Source organism: Gorilla gorilla, chromosome 14 (assembly GCF_029281585.2).
Source record: "Gorilla gorilla gorilla isolate KB3781 chromosome 14, NHGRI_mGorGor1-v2.1_pri, whole genome shotgun sequence".
Taxonomy (NCBI): Eukaryota; Metazoa; Chordata; class Mammalia; order Primates; family Hominidae; genus Gorilla; species Gorilla gorilla.
In genome coordinates, this window is record NC_073238.2 from 46,483,769 (window position 1) to 46,503,903 (window position 20,135).

Genomic DNA, 20,135 nt, shown 5'->3' on the forward strand with positions numbered 1-20,135 from the left:
TTTCTCATTTAACTCCAAGGCTTCCTTTCCCTTTTAGATAGCTATTTTTTTCCCACTTTATAATGTAAAATCCCATGTGTTTCACAAGATCTTGATTATCTGCTCAAAATCTAACAAAAGTAAAAATGAGGAAGAACTGAGTGGAAGAGATGGCAACTGTATCTGACAGGCAGCCCTCTGCTTGTATGCTTCGAGGGACAGACACAGGGAGGGAGCTTTGTCCTTTTCACAGCTTCTTCCCCTTACCCCTCACCTGCTACCCACAGACTCGTCTTGATAGGTGATTTCCGTTCAGTCTCAGTTCTGTGGCAGCTGGGCCTTTTTCTTCTGCAAACATTCCACTTTTATAACCAGCTGAGCCTTCTATCCCAGAAGCCCTTTCCCCTCCCTGGTCTTCTTCCTCCAGGAATATTTTTGAGCCTTTCAGTGGTAGAGCATGTAAGCACTGTCATTTTAAGAGACATGGCCACCAAGAATAGCAAAGACTACACTGCCCTGGGGCTCCAAGAGTCCTGAAAATGATCCTGCATTGTGGGTTTGAAGTTAAAACAGATTCTAGATTGCAAATTGTGCGTGAGAGCAAAGTTAGATGATGAGTAGAATCAATCTCATTTGGAAAGCTGAAAGTATTGGCCCTTACTTAAAGGCTTCATGAAAATAGACCATGACATGGCTTTCGTCCCTGGTGCTTGCCTGGTTTCATGATTATATTGGTTTGCTAGGGCTGCTATAACAAAGTGTCACAAAATGGGTGGCCTGAACACCAAAAATTTATTCTCTCACACTTCTGGAGGCTAGAGGTCCAAGATCAAGGTGTCAGCAGGGTTGTGTCCTGCTCAAGACTATGAGAGAGAATCTGCTCCAAGCCTCTCACCTGGCTTCTGGTAGTTTGCTCGCACTCTTTGGCATCCCTTGGCTTGTAGAAGCATCACCCTGATGTCTGCCTTTATCTTCATATGGCATTATCCACGTGTGTTTTTCTGTCTACAAAAATGCCCTTCTTATAAGGACACCAGTCATATTGGATTAGGGGCCCACAACCTCTCCTTAATTTAGCTAATTACATCTGCAATGACCTCATTTCCAAATAAGGTCACATTCTGAGGTACTGGGAGTTAGGACTTAAACATATGAATTTTGTGGGAGACACAAAATTATGAACACTGTCATTACTATCAGTTAACATTTATGTAGTGTCTGCAATTCCTGGTTACTAAACTATTACCTGTCCTAAAAACGGTGGCTTGTTATCTGTGGAAGCTTATTTTCTAAGACCTTCAGGTCCATAGACAGGTATAAATATAGTAAATTAGAATAATAAACATAAGATGGGGAAATGACTTCAAGTGCTTTTCATAAACTAGTGTTTTCAAACCATGGACTGCAGAGATGACTCAGCTGCTTGGCAAGTGAAGGAGTGTTTTCTCCTCAAATGGGTGGGCTTCAGGCCTTTTACCCCAGCTTTAACCAGAGTGGCTCAGGCTTTATGTATCTATATATTGCAGTTTGTATTAGAGTTCTCCAGAGAGAAACAGAAACAATAAGATGTATATAGAGAGAAAGAGATTTATTGTAAGGAATTGGCTCATGTAGTTATGGAGACTGGCAAATCTTCATGGGGGGCCAGCAAGCTGGAGATGCAGGAGAGCCAGTGCTGCCATTCTTGTCTGAAGGCCGGCAGGCTAGAGATTCAGAAGAGCCAAGTTTCCAGTTTGAATCCAAACACAGTCTTCTGTAGAACCAGGAAGAACCAGTGTTGCAGATGAAGTCTAAAGGCTGTTGAATTCTCTCTTGCTCAGGGGGGTCCAATCTTTTGTTCTAGTCAGTCCTGCAGCTGGTCAAATGAGGCCCATCCACATGAGGGAGGGAAAACTGCTTTCCTCAAAGTCCACTGATTTAAATGTTAATCTCATCCACAAACATCCAGAATAATGTCAGTCAAATATCTGGGCACTGTGGCCCAGCCAAGTTGACACATAAAATTCACCACCACAGAGCTCTATATAAACTTTTGTTGGAAAAAAAGATAGATATGCTGCTGAATGAAATATAAAGAAAGTTTGAAAACTTCTGTTTTAGACAATTCTAGATTGGAAGCCCAGGTTAAAGCCTTCTCATTCTTCTTTCAGCAACTACTGAAGAACTGTAGATTTAATTGTATAAGACGTCCCTGAAAAATTAGCTTAGATCTTCCTTCTCAGTGTCTATGTAGAACTTTACATGCTTTTGAGACAGAAAATATATTCTCTGGCTCAGTGTAAATCTGTGAACTAAAGAGCTTTTTACCTGATTTATATTGTCAAGTTGGACCAATTGGTGTACTTTATGCTTTATAAAATAAGACAAGAGTTTGCTTATCTTATCAAACTTTTGAAATACTATGTGAGAGTGATAACTGGGGTGACTTGTGCCAGGCTTGTTTTGTGGGAAGTATTTTGGATTAAAGATTAGAAGTCCTAAATTGAATTCCTGGCTCTTCCCTTTGTTAACTTTGAGCAAATTCCTTAACCACTCTGGGCAACAATGTTGTCTTGTATTTGTTGGTGATAATATCTGTCCTGGGTATGGGAGCCCCCATTGACTCTGCCATGTTCCGCCACTGAACACCTCCAGGCTACTGAGTTCTAAATATCTTTGGCCTCTGTCTGCCCTTGCCCCACCACACTTCTATGCTTTGGGTCAGGCCCTCACCACTTGTTGCTTAAGTCATTGCAGTGACCTCTTAGATGGTCTGTGCCTTGTTTCTTCTCCAAGACATTCTCCCTATTCCTGCCTGACTCTTTTTTCTCAAGAGCGAATCTAATCATGTTTCTTTCCCTATAACTTTCAGGATACAATTCATTTTCTTCTAATAATAGCTAACGTTACTGAGTGCTTACTCTGTGCTCTGTGAAGTGCTAAACATTGCACATGGATCATTCAGTGACCCTCACGACAGGTTTATGGAATGCAGTTACAGTTAGTATCCCCATTTTACCAATCTGAGGCTTGGAGATTAAGTGACTAGCCTGAAGTCACGTAGCTAATAAGTGACAGAGGCAAGACCCTGATCCAGGCATTCTGACTCCAGAGCACACACTCTGAACCCCTTCCCTGCTGTGTTGTCTCCCTGAGTGGGCCAAAGACCCTTCAGTTGAGCTGCCTCTGCTTCCTCTCCAGCACTGTCTCACACCTCGCTCTTGCAGGCACCTCACCCAATAGACACAGCCACACCGAACTCCATATCCTAAGTGCTGTACATAGGGCATATGATGACTGAATCTTAGGAGGGTCTCTCTTAAAAGCCTTTGCTTATTAAATAAATGAATGAATATGTAAAGCAGTATGTTAGCAATAATCCATCCTACCAATGTCAAGATTTAATATTATTGTGTTGTTCTAGATTAAACCACAGATACACTAGAATTCTGTTAACTTACTCAAAATGTCTCAACCTTGGCACTATTGACATTTTGGGCCAGAAAATTCTTTGTCACAGGGACCTGTCCTGTAGGGTGTTTTAGGATTCTGGGGTGTTTAGCAGCATCCCTAGCTTCTACCCACTAGAGAAATGCCTGTACCACACCCCAAGGTGTACAGCCAGAAATGTGTCCAGACGTTGCCAAATATCCCAAGGAGCAAAACCGATTTAGGACCACAGGCCTGACGCTGATTGCTCATTTATACTGAGCTTCTGGATGAGTCCTTTAGCTTCTCCAATACTCAGGTTCCTCATCCTTAAGAATAGGATTCGATACTAATTTATTCTATAGCCAGTGATGTATTAAAAAGTGTTCATATACAGTACAGCTAAATGCAGTGTGGTATCTTGGATTGTATTCTGAAACAGAAAAAGGACATCATTGGAAAACCGGTGAAATCTGAGTAAAGTAGTTAATAGCTTCATCTCAATATTAAGTGCTTAGTTTTGATCAATGTACCTTAGTTATATAAGATGTTAACATTAGGGGAGGCCAGAAGAACGCTATATCGGAAAACTCTGTATTATCTTTGCAGCACTTCAGTAATTCTAAAATTAGAAGTTTGTTTTGTTTTGTTTTGTTTTGTTTGAGATGGAGTTTAACTCTGTTGCCCAGGCTGGAGTGCAGTGGCACGATCTTGGCTAACTGCAACCTCAGCCTCCTAGGTTCATGCCATTCTCCTACCTCAGCCTCCCAGGTTCATGCCATTCTCCTACCTCAGCCTCCCAAGTACCTGGGACTACAGGCATGTGCCACCACACCTGGCTAATTTTTGTATTTTTAGTAGAGACGGGGTTTCATCATGTTAGCCAAGCTGTCCTCGAACTCCTGAACTCGGGCAATCCACCTGCCTCAGCCTCCCAAAGTGCTGGGATTACAGGCGTGAGCCACCATGCCTGGCCAAATTAGAAGTTTTTTTAAAGGTATTTATGTAAGTCATTTACTAAGCAAAAAATAAGGGAGACCCATTTTCAGACTCAAGTAGAAGAGATATACATTAATAGATGTTCCTTGTTAGCTCTAGAAGACCAGTTAATAAAGTAAATGATTTTATTTTCCTTTATTCGTTTCACAGGCTCTCTATTCATATGGATGATGAATTGCGACATATTGCACAAAATTCTCTTCAGGGTTTACTTGTTGACTTCTCAGATTGGAGGGAAGATGTACTATTTGGCTTTACCAACTTCCTGCTCCGGGAAGTAAATGATATGCATCACACACTCCTTGATTCGTCCCTGAAGTTGCTGCTGCAGCTGCTCACCCAGTGGAAACTAGTCATCCAGACACAAGGAAAAGTCTATGAACAAGCCAACAAAATCAGAAATTCAGAGGTGATTTTCACACCTTACCCATGAATTTATATTCTTTTTTTTTTTTTGAGACAGTCTTACTCTGTTGCCCAGGCTGGAGTGCAGTGGCGCGATCTTGACTCACTGCAACCTCCACCTCCTGGTTCAAGTGATTTTCATGCCTCAGCCTCCCAAGTAGCTGGGATTACAGGTGCATACCATCACACCTGGCTAATTTTTGTAGTTTTAGCAGAGATTGGGGTTTTGCCGTCTTGGCCAGGCTGGTCTCGAACTCCCAACCTCAAGTGATCCTCCCGTCTCAGCCTCCCAGAGTAGTGGGATTACAGGTGTGAGCCACCATGCCCGGCTGAATTTATATTCTTTTATTCATATATGTGAATGAGTGGCAGTCTAGAACCTTTAGAATTCTTACTTCCAGCAACCTAGGAACTTCCTCCCTTGTGGTGGGCCTTAGTTCTTCCACTGGCATAAATTATGACCAAGAAACTCAGAGCATGATATTCCACATCAGGTTAGACTTGTGAACATTCACAAGGCTATTTAGGGAATAGAAATTGGTTTTTTCAGAGAAGTATGATTGCAAATCTATTTGTAAGAACAAATGACTACAGGCCAGGGACTTAGAGCTGGATGTGGGTGTGGATGTGGATGTAGATGCAGATGTAGATGTGGATGTGGATGTGGGTGTGGGTGTGGATGTAGATAGGATGTGGATGTGGATATATATGTGGATGTGATATGGATGTGGATATAGATAAGGATGTAGATGTGGATATGGATGTGGATGTAGGTGTGGGTGTGGATGTAGATAGGATATGGATGTGGACATAAATGGATGTGATATGGATGTGGATGTAGATGTGGATATAGATGTGGATGTGGATATTGATGTGGACGTGGATGTGGGTGTGGGTGTGGATGTAGATATGGATTTGGATGTAAATGTGGATGTGATAGGGATGTGGATAGGGTTGTGGATGTAGATGTGGATATTGATGTGGATGTAGATGTGGATATGGATGTGAATATTGATGTGGATGTGGGTTTAGGTGTAGGTGTGGATGTAGATATGGATGTACATATTGATATGGATATGGATGTGGATATAGGTATATAAAAGTCATCTGTCCACTAGTTATTTTTAGCCAGCAACATATGGGCTGCTTTGTTCAATATCCACGGAGAAGACAGTGCAGTCTTGTGGTTTCTTTATCCTTTCATGTCTCAGTCCTAAATGGTTAAGGTAGTGATAACATTTTGCAGAGCGCATTGAGGAGGAGCGTTGTCAGAGGAGAACCAGGGCGGTGGGAACTTGGCATTGGCAATGAGCAGATGGAGAAAGGGGTCTGGCTGGAGAAGAGTGTAACTGAGAGTCTAAAGACTGTGGAGGCTCATGGCAGTATAGTAGCATCTGGGGAACAGCTGGGATTCCTTAGAGGCTAACCCCAGGGATGACATTCAGCTCCTTCTCCCTTCCCTGTGTTGTAGACATGCCAACACGATAGGTAGAAGAGCAAGGGTTATATATGCTTGTAAGGGGAAAACAAAAATGAAGGTGGAAACTTCCCTGTTGACTGGCTTGCTTTTACTTTAGATTCACTTGGTTGGGGATTGGGAACTTTCAGAATCCATCACAGAGCTGTGCAACACCTAGATTAGAATCTAACAAACAAGTAAGCAAGGAGAAATAGAAAGTAAATGTTTGAAAATTCTATTTAATAGTATCCAAAAGTCTATGGAGAATTTAAATAACAACTTTGGCCACTTTGATTGTATATACAGTGTAATACCAAGTGGTATAGATGAAAGGAGTTGTGTTTTTATCAACATTAATAGCCTTTGAAGAGTTATTTTTCATCAGAAGTAACAGATGGTTGATGGTATTCCGCAGCAACAATTGATCTGAAAGACAGAAGGGGATCTAGGATATTTCATGAATAATAATAAATTCATAGACATGTCTGGTTCTAAACCATGGTCATTTATTTTAATATTTACAAGGTCAAATGTGCAAAAAATATGTAAAACATGAGTGTATTCTTCTTCCTTTGTTATTTTGCTGAATACAGAATGTTGTTCTTATTGCATAACAGCTCATCGCAAATGGCTCCAGTCACAGAATTCAGTCGGAACGAGGTCCCCACTGCAGTGTACTCCACGCTGTAGAAGGTTTTGCTCTGGTTTTACTCTGCAGTTTCCAGGTGGCCACACGCAAACTGTCCGTTTTAATACTCAAGGAAATTCGAGCGTTGTTTATTGCCCTGGGGCAGCCTGAGGTATGGATTAGTCTTCTGAATTTTTCCATTTCTTACTTTCAACTCTTCTGAAATTTAGATTAAAAACTACAAATGATGCATTACTATTTCAGGTACTTTTATGTTACATGTAGTGTTTCATTCATTGTTAGGTTTTAAACGATTGTAATAGCATTCTCGATCTACTAGATGTAAGTCATATTTTCTAAAAGCAATAGAAAAGACCAATCCCAGTTCTCCAGGGACATTACTTTGCTAAGAAGTGAGGAATTTTAAGATTAATTTAGGCTAGGAATCATTTCCTTCACAGTGTTCAGCACACATCTAATTAAGAAGATATTATTACTTTATATTAGAGAATAAACTTGAAAAAATCATATATCTCATTGGAAATGATCAAGGTACCAAAGAGTTTGGCAAACTGAAAGATGTTTAATCTTGATGATGGTAGAAAATGGCATCACAAAAAACACATCCTCTTGAAATGGGAGAAGGAAGCCAGTTATTAAGCATGATCAATGCCTGCTAACACCCCACATTTGGCTAAATGCCATACACCTTGTTCAGAGAAAACACTTATTGCTATCTTGCAAGCCGGCATGGGTGGCCAAACCAAATGCATAATTTGATGAAAGAGGGACCAGCTTTTCATGTCATATATTTCTTTAGAAAATTACCACTTTCTGTTTTCTTCTTTTAAAAATAACTACTTTGGTTTTGTAACACTTGACATAGTCACTGTCTTTATAAAATATTTTCAACTTCACAGTCTTTTCTGTTCACATTTCTTCAGATAGCTCTCTGATGTATTTCAGGGCCACATCTCTGGCATCTGGTAAATGAATCTCTAAGACATATTATATTTTAGCAAACCTTCATCAAGTTTGTAATTATGAAAGTAATGATAATAATAATTACCATGTATGTGTCAGGTAGTGTGCTAAGTGCTTTATAAATAATATCTCATTTGACCCTCATAATAACCTAAGGATTGGTTTGGTTATTATCCCATTGTACAGATACTGAGACTGAGGCTTAGAGAGGTTAACCGCCTCCTGCAAAATCAACAGCTAGAATGTAACAGAGCCAAAATTCAACAACAGATATATACACATGCCTCTAACGCCCCACTTCTTAAGTGCTAATCCACTAGACTGCATCAAAGATGTTCCTCATATGTTGCTTTCTTTGCCCAGCCATAATGCTTTTTAAACCATTGTCATTCACACACAAATAGAGACATCCCAAGGCTTTTCTATAAGGCTTTTGAGTAAATAATTTTATATTTTCAAATTTCTCCATAAGGGATGGTGAATGAATATATAATATATAAATAAATATTCATTTATATATTCATTACATATATTTTGTTCATAATATATAAATGAATGGATGAATTAATTTATAAATTTATGATACATAAATGAATCCATTCATTTATGTATTATTCACATAGAATTTTCACTAAGATACTCTCTCGTGCCCTTTCCAATTTGCATCTTGTATCAAATAGTTACATACTATGTATATACTACAAAGAGTGTGTGGTCAGTCTAGTTTCTTTGGGACTAAAATTCAGTCACAGTAAACAATTTATCAGTTATTTTAACAGATCAATGACTTAAAATAAGTAGCATTTTAGTTAGTAGTCTAACAAAGCATATTCTTGCAGAATTTCTACTCCTCGAAATTAATAACATGAACACTGTAGTGAATAATGTATGGCGCTGGTAGATTCTCATGTACATGTATGAGTCTGAAATTCAGGTATATGTGTTTTCAGTACAATGTGAAATTGGAGCTCTAATTATCTTCCACTAAAACTTGAAAGATGAAGCTCAGAAACACAGGAGTTTTACTCACTGCCTTCCACCCTCTGGGCACTCACTTTTCTGTGAGAAAACCCTTATCGCTATCTCACAAGCTGTTCTGCTTCATGTATCAGACGAAGGCGGTGGGGTGGGTGGGGAGGATTCATTTTCCCATAGAGAGTAATCACCTCCCCTTTGTACAGGATGACGACAGGCCGATGATTGATGTCATGGATCAGCTAAGTTCTTCCATTCTAGAAAGTTTTATTCATGTAGCAGTTTCGGATTCAGTAAGTACACATTTGATTCCAATTAATGGCTCTTAAAAGCTCTGGACCTATCTAAAATAGTCAGTGAAAAATTATGTGGAATAATTTGGGTGTTTATGTCAGATTAATAAACTGACCCAAAGGTACTTATGAAGATAAGACTAGTTTTTCAGATGTTAATTTAAGAGACATTCAGATAAATTTCACACAAAATCTGGATCTTAGGAATATAGATAATATTTTTAAACAACAGTTTTAAGAATTGCTCAGGATTCTTAAGGAAAATTACCTTGCCTTTTTCATTGTACTTATCACTTAATACTATATGTAACACTTAATATTGTACTTAATATGTAACTTCTATTTATGTGGTACTTTATAGTTTACAGAGTGCTTTCACATTTATTATTCGATTTGATTCTCACAGTTACTGAAACTCAAAAATGTTAAGGGGTAAGTCCACAGTCACACAAAAGGAGAGTTTTAGAGCCCAGGGTCAAGTCTGGGCTCTCGAACTCTCCTTCCCAGGTTAGGACTCTGAACCTAGGAGAGCTTTATCTGCTACACAAATACATTCTTCCTTTTTAAAAGCACATTGGCAACTTTCAATTTCCTGAACAAGTGTAGAAGGGAAATTTAAACTGATTTTAGTTATCTGACTTTTAAAAATATAATAACAGGACCTGGATTAATTTGGGCTAAATAGCTGAAGGGAGGCAGGGCAGAGCTGAGACTCCTTGCAGAATCCATGTTACTGATGTTGCTGATGCCTGATGTGCAGATACTTGTCAGACAATTATAAATGTATACAAAACCTGAAGACATTTCAGAGCTCTTCATGGCCTTTTCTAACTTGATTGAAAACAGATTCCTATTTTTAGTGGCCCTGTTCTTGCTTATGATCATAATAATAATACACTAAAACTATAAGCCAGGTACTGCAGACCTTAACAGTAATAGTGAAATAGTCCTACTTCTTTTAGAATTTCAAATTGTTTTGACATGGAATGGAATACTAAGCTTTGTTTAATGTACGTATCCTACTTGCCTACAGATAACACTTTATATTTTGTTCATGTGCTTTTGTTCTGTGTGTACCAAAATCAAAATCTTAACCTGGGTAACCAGCTAAGCAATACTGCAGTTAGGAAGATGTACAGAAACGGGGAGAGAGTAATGGGAGAAGCAGTGCCTGCTTTGTGCCAGGTGTTTTTACAGCTGTTACCTCATGTAATTCACTGAAAGATTTGGTGAGATCAGCATTATAATTCCCAAGTCATAAATTCAATACACAGAGATTCTGGGATGTTCAGTACTTTTCTCAGGTCACAGGCTTTGGGCAGAGCCTATGTTGCCATCTCATCTCTCAGGCTCTGTAGCTCCAACTCTGCCCCTTACAGCCTATTGACCATTGAGGCCACAATTATAACACTCTTACCCATGGGAACTCATAAACCCAACAGTTAATTCATCATTTTATATGCCTAACAAACATAAAGGCAGTGTCCTCTCTTGCAACAATAGCTAGATTATTTGAAAATTGATGTCCCCTGAACTTTGGTATCTAGACTTAAAAGAGAACAAAATGGAATATAAGAACTTACTAATATAGATATTTATCTTTCAAGAGATTTCAAGAGATTTTTATTTTTGCTTGCTATCATAGGGCAAGAATATGTGGGTATCTTGGCCAGGTGTGGTGGTTCACGACTATAATCCCAGCACTTTGGGAGGCCAAAGAAGGCAGATCATTTAGAGTTCAGGAATTCGAGACCAGCCTGACCAACATGGTGAAACCCTGTTTCTTCTAAAAAATAATACAAAAATTAGCGGGGTGTGGTGGCGATTGCCTATAATCCCAGCTACTGGGGTGGCTGAGGTACAAGAATCGCTTGAACCTGGGAGGTGGAGGTGGCAGTGAGCCAAGATCACACCACTACACTCCAGTCTATGTGACAGAGCAAGACTCTGTCTCAATAAATAAATAAATAAGAATATGTAGATATCTTATCTCAAAAACTGTCAGTAGAATGTCCTTCATAAAAGGGATTGTGCTTAGCCATCTCTCTAAATCAAAGGGAAGATATTTCAGTGTAAGGAAAGATAGAGAAGATCATAGCTTTAAGAATGTGTTAATTACAATGATAAAAACACACTTGTGAATCTCAGAGATGAACAACTTTTCAGAATTTTAAAATACTGAATCCATGGTTCAGTTTAAATTTACTGTCATATATTCATTCAACAAATAATTAGTGAACAGCTTCTGTGTACTGATGCACAGTGCTCTGTGGCAATAAACCTGTCAAAATGTGACCCGGGTTCTTAAATTTTGCACTTAAGCTGCTTATCATCTAGCATAGGAAGACTGATGACCACACACCAAGGTCAAATGTGGCAGGTGCAGGATTGGTGTTTCAGATTCAAAGCCAGCCCAGTGCACTCAGCAAAAGCACTGTGCAAGAATGAGTAGTCAGGCTGAGCCCTGATGAGGATGGATAACTTCAGTTTGGGTTTAACTTACAACCTACCTCTTATACCTACAGGCAACATTACCACTCACCCACAATGTGGATCTGCAGTGGTTGGTGGAATGGAACGCAGTCCTGGTCAATAGCCATTATGATGTGAAAAGCCCTTCCCATGTCTGGATATTTGCACAGTCTGTCAAAGACCCCTGGGTCCTCTGCCTCTTCAGCTTCCTCCGGCAGGAGAACTTACCCAAGCACTGCCCCACAGCCCTCAGCTATGCCTGGCCTTATGCCTTCACTCGGCTCCAGTCGGTGATGCCTCTGGTGGACCCAAAGTAAGGGATTCTTGTGTTTTCCTCTGCCCTCTTGTTTTTCCATTTGCCCTCTTAAATTTTCATTTTGTGTAAGAGATTGGGATGTTATCATCCCAATTTCTGAACTTCCTACTAGAGAATTCTTAACATTGAGTAAAAACATTTAAAAAATTATGTCTAAAGCTAGTGGTTTTTTGCCTTAATAATCAGTATGATTGTCTAAGTCTATAATTTCAGACTTTTAATGGTAAAAGATACTTTAAAGTTCTTCTGTTTGAGTTTTCATCCAGTGCAGATACTCTTTGAATAACATTCTTAATCGACAGTTGTTCAACTCTATTTGAGTACTTCCTATGATCTTTATTTAATAAGTGATATTTAAAATCCAGAACTTAGTTTCACTCTTGTTTTCGACTCCATATTTCTAGTAGCCCAATTAATGCCAAGAAAACCAGCACTGCCGGCAGCGGAGACAACTATGTTACTTTGTGGAGAAATTACCTAATTCTTTGTTTTGGAGTTGCAAAACCCAGTATTATGAGCCCAGGACACTTAAGAGCTTCCACTCCAGAAATAATGGCGACCACACCTGATGGTACAGTGAGCTACGATAACAAGGTGACATGACATGCTTCAGAAGAATTATTCTGTAAGGTTTTTTTTTAGCTTGTTTGTCTAGAGTTCACAGTGCAAATTGCACTGTGCCTGCCATCTGGAGTATTATGGGATCAGATTTTCATCCTACACATTTCTAAATTCCATTGAGTGTTTATATGAATAATTTATTACTCCTCCCTGACAAGTAGGGAATCAAAGATAAAGAAAAGTTGAGAAACCTGCTTAAGACCATAGAGTGACTTGTATTTATTCGTGCCCTGAGGTTTGGTTTGTGTCCTACAACACCACACTACATTTCTCTCACTCCTCACTGAGTATTCACCTTTAATTCATGCCTTGATTAAATAAATTATCTTGTTAAAGATAGCTTTATAGACTTAAATGGTTTTAAAAAGAAGAAGACCGTTATAAAAAAAATTTCTTTAGAATTTGTGTTCCAGGTGAGAATTGCATTCATTTTGCTGTATTAAATTTGTGTGTGTGTGTGTGTGTGTGTGTGTGTGTGTGTGTTTCCTGAAATGATGGCAGTGCCTTGGGATGTGGTTCAGTACTTTGAAACTGTTATAATGGGATCATCCTTTGATTAAAGGAACCATCAGTTACCATGTTACCTCTTTTTCACTTGTATTCAACTTATTTCAGGCCATAGGCACCCCATCGGTGGGAGTTCTGTTAAAGCAGTTGGTGCCTTTGATGAGACTAGAGAGCATTGAGATCACAGAGTCCTTAGTTTTAGGATTTGGAAGAACAAATTCCCTTGTTTTCAGGTACAGTAGTCTTAATGAGTTGTTCTAAATTCATACATGCTGCTGCTATTATAGTTCCTTTATTAACTCAAATTTAAGTTTGTGTGTTGGCGTGTGCCCGGAGAGTTTATAGGCTTTGTGTGACTTCCCACTGCATCGTCTTGGTTGATGTGCATGTAACAAGCATTCCTTGCAACTGCCTCTCCTGTCACTTTCAGTCATTGCAACTTTGATTTTACCTCTCAGATTTTATTTCACTGGCAAGCTTTGTTTTAGACAACTAAAAATGAAGATAGTTCAGTATCAATCCCAGTTAGCCAGACTGTTCAGAGGTTATCACGTCAAAATAATAACAGTCTGCTCATCAGCCATTTACCCAACAGATTCTCAAAGGTTAAGCATTGATAAAACCCTTTCCAATGTGTTCAGTTCCATTGGTTGATCTTTCTTTTTTTTTTCTTGAGACGGAGTCTCGCTCTGTCACGCAGGCTGGAATGCAGTGGCGCAATCTCAGCTCACTGCAACCTCTGCCTCCTGGATTCAAGCGATTCTCCTGCCTCAGCCTCCTGAGTAGCTGGGGCTACAGACCCGCGCCACCACATCCAGCTAATGTTTGTATTTATAGTAGAGACGGGGTTTCACCATGTTGACGAGGCTGTTCTCGAACTTCTGACCTCGAGTGATCCACCCACATCAGCCCCCCAAAGTGCTGGGATTACAGGCATGAGCCACCATGCCCGGCTTGGTTGATCTTTCTATAGGGCACTTTCTTTGCCTTAATATAACCATATACCTGCTTTCTGGATTCCTTATTTATTCACATTTGCAATCAAATAATCATTCCATCTGAAGTACTGTCAAAGCCTTTGAAAGAGACATTGTAAAATGTTAGTTTGGTTTGCCTCTGATGACTTTAGATAAGCAACAAAACCCTATAAAGACAAATAAAATCGCAAACAAAATTTTCCATGTAAATAGAAATGAGAAACCTCCAAGCATTTATGAGAAACCCTACTTGAAAAATAAAGATTAATAAGATGTTTTAGAGGCTACTGAAAAAGATCTAAGTTACTTATGGTTAGAGTCAGATTTTATTGTTTTGTTTGTTTGTTTTTTTGAGATGGAGTCTCGCTCTGTCACCCAAGCTGGAGTTCAGTGGCGTGATCTTGGCTCACTGCAACCTCCGCCTTCCAAGTTCAAGCAATTCTCCTGCCTCAGCCTCCTGAGTAGCTGGGATTACAGGCACGCACCACCACTCCTGGCTAATATTTTGTATTTTTAGTAGAGACAGGGTTTCACCATATTGGCCAGGATGGTCTCGAACTCCTGACCTCGTGATCTGCCCACCTCGGCCTCCCAAAGTGCAAGGATTACAGGCGTGAGCCACCACGCCCAGCCCAGATTTTATTCTTAAAAGAAGTAATTGTGGATTCTGACTGCGTAGGTTACCAGTTAACCAGAGTTTTACTAGTTATTGGTTAATTAATTAAGACAAAATATCATATAGAAATACAAGGAGATGGACGGGTGCAGTGGCTCATGCCGGTAATCCCAGCACTTTGGGAGGCTGAGGTGGGTGGATCACCTGAGGTCAGGAGTTTAAGACCAGCCTGGGCAACATGGTGAAATCCCGTCTCTACTAAAAGTACAAAAATTAGCCAGGCGTGATGGTGTGCGCCTGTAGTCCCAGCTACTCGGGAGGCTGAGGCAGGAGAATAGCTTGAACCCGGGAGGCAGAGGTTGCAGTGCACTCCAGCCTGGGCAACTGAGTGATACTCCGTCACCAAAAAAAAAAAAAAAAAAAAGCAAAGAAATACAAGGAGATAACAATAACAATCCCTGAAATTACCCAACATTCTTACCTGAAGAATCTAAGATTGTTTTGCATATATAGACCTCTAAATATTTCTGGAGGCAGGTAAGATTATGCAACCAACTAGCCTCATGAGTCTAGAAAACTTAATGTCTCTGGGCCTCAGTTTTCTCAACTGTAAAATTGGCATAATAAATAAAAATAAATAAGTGTATCTGTCTAATTTTTTAAATGTTAGTATAGAGAATCCATCTCATAAATTTATTGAGAAGGCATATTAAACGTAAATATTCACAATGTAAATATTTGTTCAATGGTAGCTGTAAAGTGGAGGAAACTATCGATGTTATTCCCATTTCTTCAATGAAGAAATTCTAATGTCTGCATTGGAGAAATCAGGAATAGAACCCAGGCTTTCTGTCTCTCGATATGGAATGTCATAGAGTTTATCTTCCTGTCTTTGGGTTTTCCTGGCTGGTGATGTTTAATAGAACAAAATATCCTACCAGAAAGTACAAGGTTTTCAAACTTGGGCATACTACAGACAAAATACCTACGTACTAGTCTGACAACAAGCTACATCTTATCTTTTTATCTGTTATTTGACCTAGCAATTCAGAAGTTATTTCTTGAAGAAGAGAACTAATTAGATTCGAAAGTATAATGTTGAGAACTGGAGATAATCCGAACAAAGATATATATTGTGATCAAGACTTACATTTTTACTACATAAAAGAAAAGGTTTTGATGGGAATCTCACAATTTTAGTACTTGCCATACAGAATTTTTTATTTATTATATAGTGGAAATAAAGGAATTTAGTTCTGAAATCCAAAAAAGGCTTTGTTTTAAAGTCAATTATAAGTCAGTTTGCGGAGCACAGATCCCAAATGCAGCACTGTGGTAATTGCACCCATCTCTTTTCCACTAATTAGACTGAAAATTTCTTGTGTACAGGGGCTCAATTTTATTTATCTTGAGCTCCATAGCTTGCAGTAAAGTGCTTGAATTTAGCAAATACTTGGAAAATATTGTTTGTTTAATTGTTCACATAGGGTTTTTTTTTGTTTGTTTTTTGCTATAGAGATCTCCAGAACATTAAATCAAAATCAAGTCAACAAATAGATTTTAAGCCAGAATTATATGCATAGCACTGGAATTAAGACCAATAATACAAAGTATAGGCCAATACCTGTTTCCAGCTTAGCACGTGATTGGGAAATGGAGAGATCAGGGAGATTGTGATGTTAGAAGCAAAGTGCAAAAAGCAAGTGATTTGGGATGAAATGGATATAGAGTATTTAGTGACCAGTTTGGTGTCAAAAACAATGAATTTCAAATTTGACCTTTTTCCTCCACAGAGAATTGGTAGAAGAACTTCATCCATTAATGAAAGAAGCTCTGGAAAGAAGACCAGAGGTAAGAATTTGAATTTAAAAAATTAAGGCTTGGTTTTTTGGACAATCATCTGAATTTAAATCAAACCCAGTGATTTCCCCTAAAGAATACAAACACCTGACACCTTTTAACAAATGAATCTTTATATTTTAACTTTTGTTGTTTTTATTATTTTTCAGTTTTCATTAAGTATTTAGTATAAAATGGTTCTATAGATTTTATGTCCTAAACATACAAATGCAAAACAACTTAAAATACTCATGTATGTCAACTATTACATTCTTTTGCAGGTTTGAGTTAAAATTGAATTTTGGGTTTTTGTGTGTTTGCTTGTTTTTTCACAAGGAGTTGAATGGCCAAGAATGTAATTTGTTTCATCTGGCATATGAGGCATTTTCCCTAGCATCACCTTCCCTGACGTGAATTCTGAAAAGGATGAACTTATAATGTACCAGGATAAAAATAATAATAAGACTAGAAAAGGGCCAGGCGCGGTGGCTCACGCCTGTAATCCCAGCATTCTGGGAGGCCAAAGCGGGCAGATCAAGAGGTCAAGAGATCGAGACCATCCTGGCCAATATGGTGAAACCCCATCTCTACTAAAAACACAAAAATTAGCTGGGCGTGGTGGCGCGCGCCTATAGTCCCAGCTACTCTGGAGGCTGAGGCTGGAGAATCGCTTGAACCTGGGAGGTGGAGGTTGCAGTGAGCCAAGCTCACGCCACTGCACTCCAGCCTGGGTGACAGAGCAAGACTCTGTCTCAAAAAAAAAAAAAAAAAAAAAAAAAAACCTAGAAAAGAAGGCTTCTCATATAGTAGCAATGATACAAGAAATAGCAGAAATTAGGTCAGGTGCAGTAGCTCATGCCTGTAATCCCAGCACTTTGGGAGGCCAATGTAGAAGGATCATTTGAGGCTAAGAGTTTGAGACCAGGCTGGGCACATAGCAAGACCTAGGTCTACAAAAATTTTTTAAATTAGCCGGATGTGGTGGTGCATGCCTGTAGTTCCAGCTACTAGAGTAGCCAGGTGTGGTGGTGCACACCTGTAGTCCCAGCTACTCGAGAGGCTGAGGCAGAAGAATCACTTGAGCCCAGGAGTTCGAGGTTATAGTAAGCCAAGATCACACCACTGCACTCCAGCCTGGGTGACATGGTGAAATCCTATCTCAAAAATAAATAAATAAAATGTAAAAATAAAGAAATAACAGAAATTCAGCAGTGTGAATAAGAACAAACAGTGTTACTTCCATGACCAGAACTGGGATTATTTCATGTCCCCTGCCCCTTTCACTGGTTTCAGATGCTTCTGCCTTTCAGCAGACACTGGGAGCATCTGGGAAATGAGGCTTGTTGGTTCTCAACATTTCCACCTAATATTTACTGACCCACTTATGATGTTTTTTTTCTTACAGCCTGTAGATAGCAAGCATTTCCTCTGAGGATTAGGAAGAAAGAAAAATGTATGCTGACTTTTATGCTTAGAAAATTGAAAATGACTAGATTATGCCTTTTGTTAATACCATTTTCTAAAACAAAGTTAATATTGTTTTGCCTGTGTCTGTAAGTGATACTACCTCTTTCTACACAGAACAAGAAACGCCGAGAACGGCGAGACTTGTTAAGGCTACAACTACTTCGAATTTTCGAACTTCTGGCTGATGCTGGTGTAATAAGTGACAGGTAGGGTCAGAATTCTACCGAGTTGCTCTCTTCTCACCAAACTGATCTTTTTATTTTCTTTCTGTCTCTCTCTTTTGTCTTTTCTTTATTTTTAAATATAATACCCTTAACTTAGAAAAATCCAAAAACTCGCTTTTTCTTTTTTCATATTTTCTTTACACTGCATATAAGTTAGGAACAACTTTAGTGTGTGAGTTGTGACAGTGAATCTTAGTTTTCATGAAGCCTGTATTACTTTGACATAAAGACTGATCATCTAAAAATTTCATTTTCCTTTATTCCAGCACAAATGGAGCCCTAGAGCGGGATACTTTAGCCCTGGGAGCTTTGTTCTTAGAATATGTGGACTTGACCCGCATGCTTCTAGAAGCTGAAAATGACAAAGAAGTTGAAATTCTTAAAGATATCCGGGCACATTTTAGTGCAATGGTGGCCAACTTGATTCAGTGTGTTCCAGGTACGGTGATCCGTTACAAGAAATTACCATTCATGCTTGGAAGCCCATTCGTGTTCTTTATTACGGTGCTTTCGTCTTTAACCCTACTGGCCTTTATGCAGGTCTGGGATGGTGTTGTTTATTTACTTCGAGATACTAGGTCATATATATGAGAACAGATTGTCATTACTTAGCACAGAGTTGGAAGGGGAATGATAAGTATTAAATTTGGCTTTGTGTGTGTCATTTCTATTCTTTGTTTTGGTTTCCATCTGAAAATGAACTGATGTGATTTCCATAGGAAGGAAGTAATTCAGAAGGAACATTCACACAGGCTTCATTTTTTTCACATTGTCTCTGTACTAATCTGTGAACAGGTAATTTCAGCAATATTTCTTCTCTCTGACTCTACCCTACCAACACATTAAATGTAATTCTATAAAGCTTAATATATTTTACATTTGATTAAATATTACATTATGGAGAAAATTATCTTTCACAGAGCAAATGGGTATGAAACATCTTCATTCTAATAGAACATAGAAAATAAAATATCTGGTTAGTTTGCTATAAAAAATTATTCTAATTAAATTTTTTGGTATTATTACAAAAAGCCCCTTATCAACTAATATTTCTGCTTTTCGCTATTTTGATGTTAATAACCTTCTTACCAATCCTTCTCATCTTCAGCGACCCTAAATTAAGATTTCAGTTTACCTCTTCAGTTAAAGCGAAGTACCTATGTGAGTTTGAAATAGACAGTCTATGCTATTTCCGAGTTCTCTTAAAGATGGGCAGCAGTCAAAAAACATTTAATATGTAAGCAGCAGCTGAGTGGGAAGTGTTGCAGTTTTCCCAGGTATTGATTAGAAAAAAATCTCTGCAGGTCCTATTTTTGATCTTTCTTTCCCACTCTGAGTCAAGGTGCTGCTGGCTGCAACGTGAGGACAGGAAGAGTGCACACTTAGAAAAGAAAATGTGGCTTGACTTTTTAAGTGCATGTTTCATTGCCTAAAGAAAACTGTAGTTAAAAAATGAAGTGATTCCTTTCCTCAAAATGTAAGAAATATATATAATAGCGATATACAGTATGTCCAGTCTTGTAACCTCTAAGTATGTTTTTCTCCCTAGTTCACCACCGAAGATTTCTCTTCCCCCAGCAAAGCCTGAGGCACCACCTTTTCATCTTATTCAGCCAGTGGGCAGGACCCTTCAGCATTATGTTCACTCCTCTGGATCGTTACAGTGACAGAAATCATCAGATTACAAGATATCAGTATTGTGCATTAAAAGTAGGTGATATTGTACTCACGAATGACTTAGTCAGATGGATGGTCTCTCTCGTTAAACTAATAACCATGCCTTAAAAATAAGCTTTAATTAAATAATACAATACCATAGAATAAAATCTAAGCGCACATACAAAAAAATCACATGGACACACACATACATAGCTTTTCTAAGCTCCCGTTTTCTTCTCATATTTCTCCTGTATGGGAACCATATATTTTTGCTCATTTACCCATTATATAGCTGTCTTGTCAATTA

General features: G+C 38.8%; 1 protein-coding gene across 5 annotated transcripts in view; it reads left to right on the forward strand.

Annotated features, from left to right (window-relative positions):
• The window catches only part of FRY (FRY microtubule binding protein), a 451,440-nt gene that overhangs the window by 318,595 nt on the left and 112,710 nt on the right, over window positions 1-20,135 (forward strand). For all 5 annotated transcript variants that reach the window (XR_008671085.2, XM_055360541.2, XM_055360538.2 and 2 more), the window contains 10 exons: window positions 4,537-4,795; window positions 6,868-7,050; window positions 9,044-9,130; window positions 11,656-11,915; window positions 12,323-12,512; window positions 13,155-13,279; window positions 16,433-16,490; window positions 18,060-18,151; window positions 18,436-18,608; window positions 19,719-19,879. Coding sequence is in view for 4 of the 5 variants with exons in the window: in XM_055360541.2 (XP_055216516.1) it covers window positions 4,537-4,795; window positions 6,868-7,050; window positions 9,044-9,130; window positions 11,656-11,915; window positions 12,323-12,512; window positions 13,155-13,279; window positions 16,433-16,490; window positions 18,060-18,151; window positions 18,436-18,608; window positions 19,719-19,879 (1,588 nt within the window). In the remaining variant the exon portion in view is untranslated. The remainder of the gene's footprint in view (window positions 1-4,536; window positions 4,796-6,867; window positions 7,051-9,043; window positions 9,131-11,655; window positions 11,916-12,322; window positions 12,513-13,154; window positions 13,280-16,432; window positions 16,491-18,059; window positions 18,152-18,435; window positions 18,609-19,718; window positions 19,880-20,135) is intronic.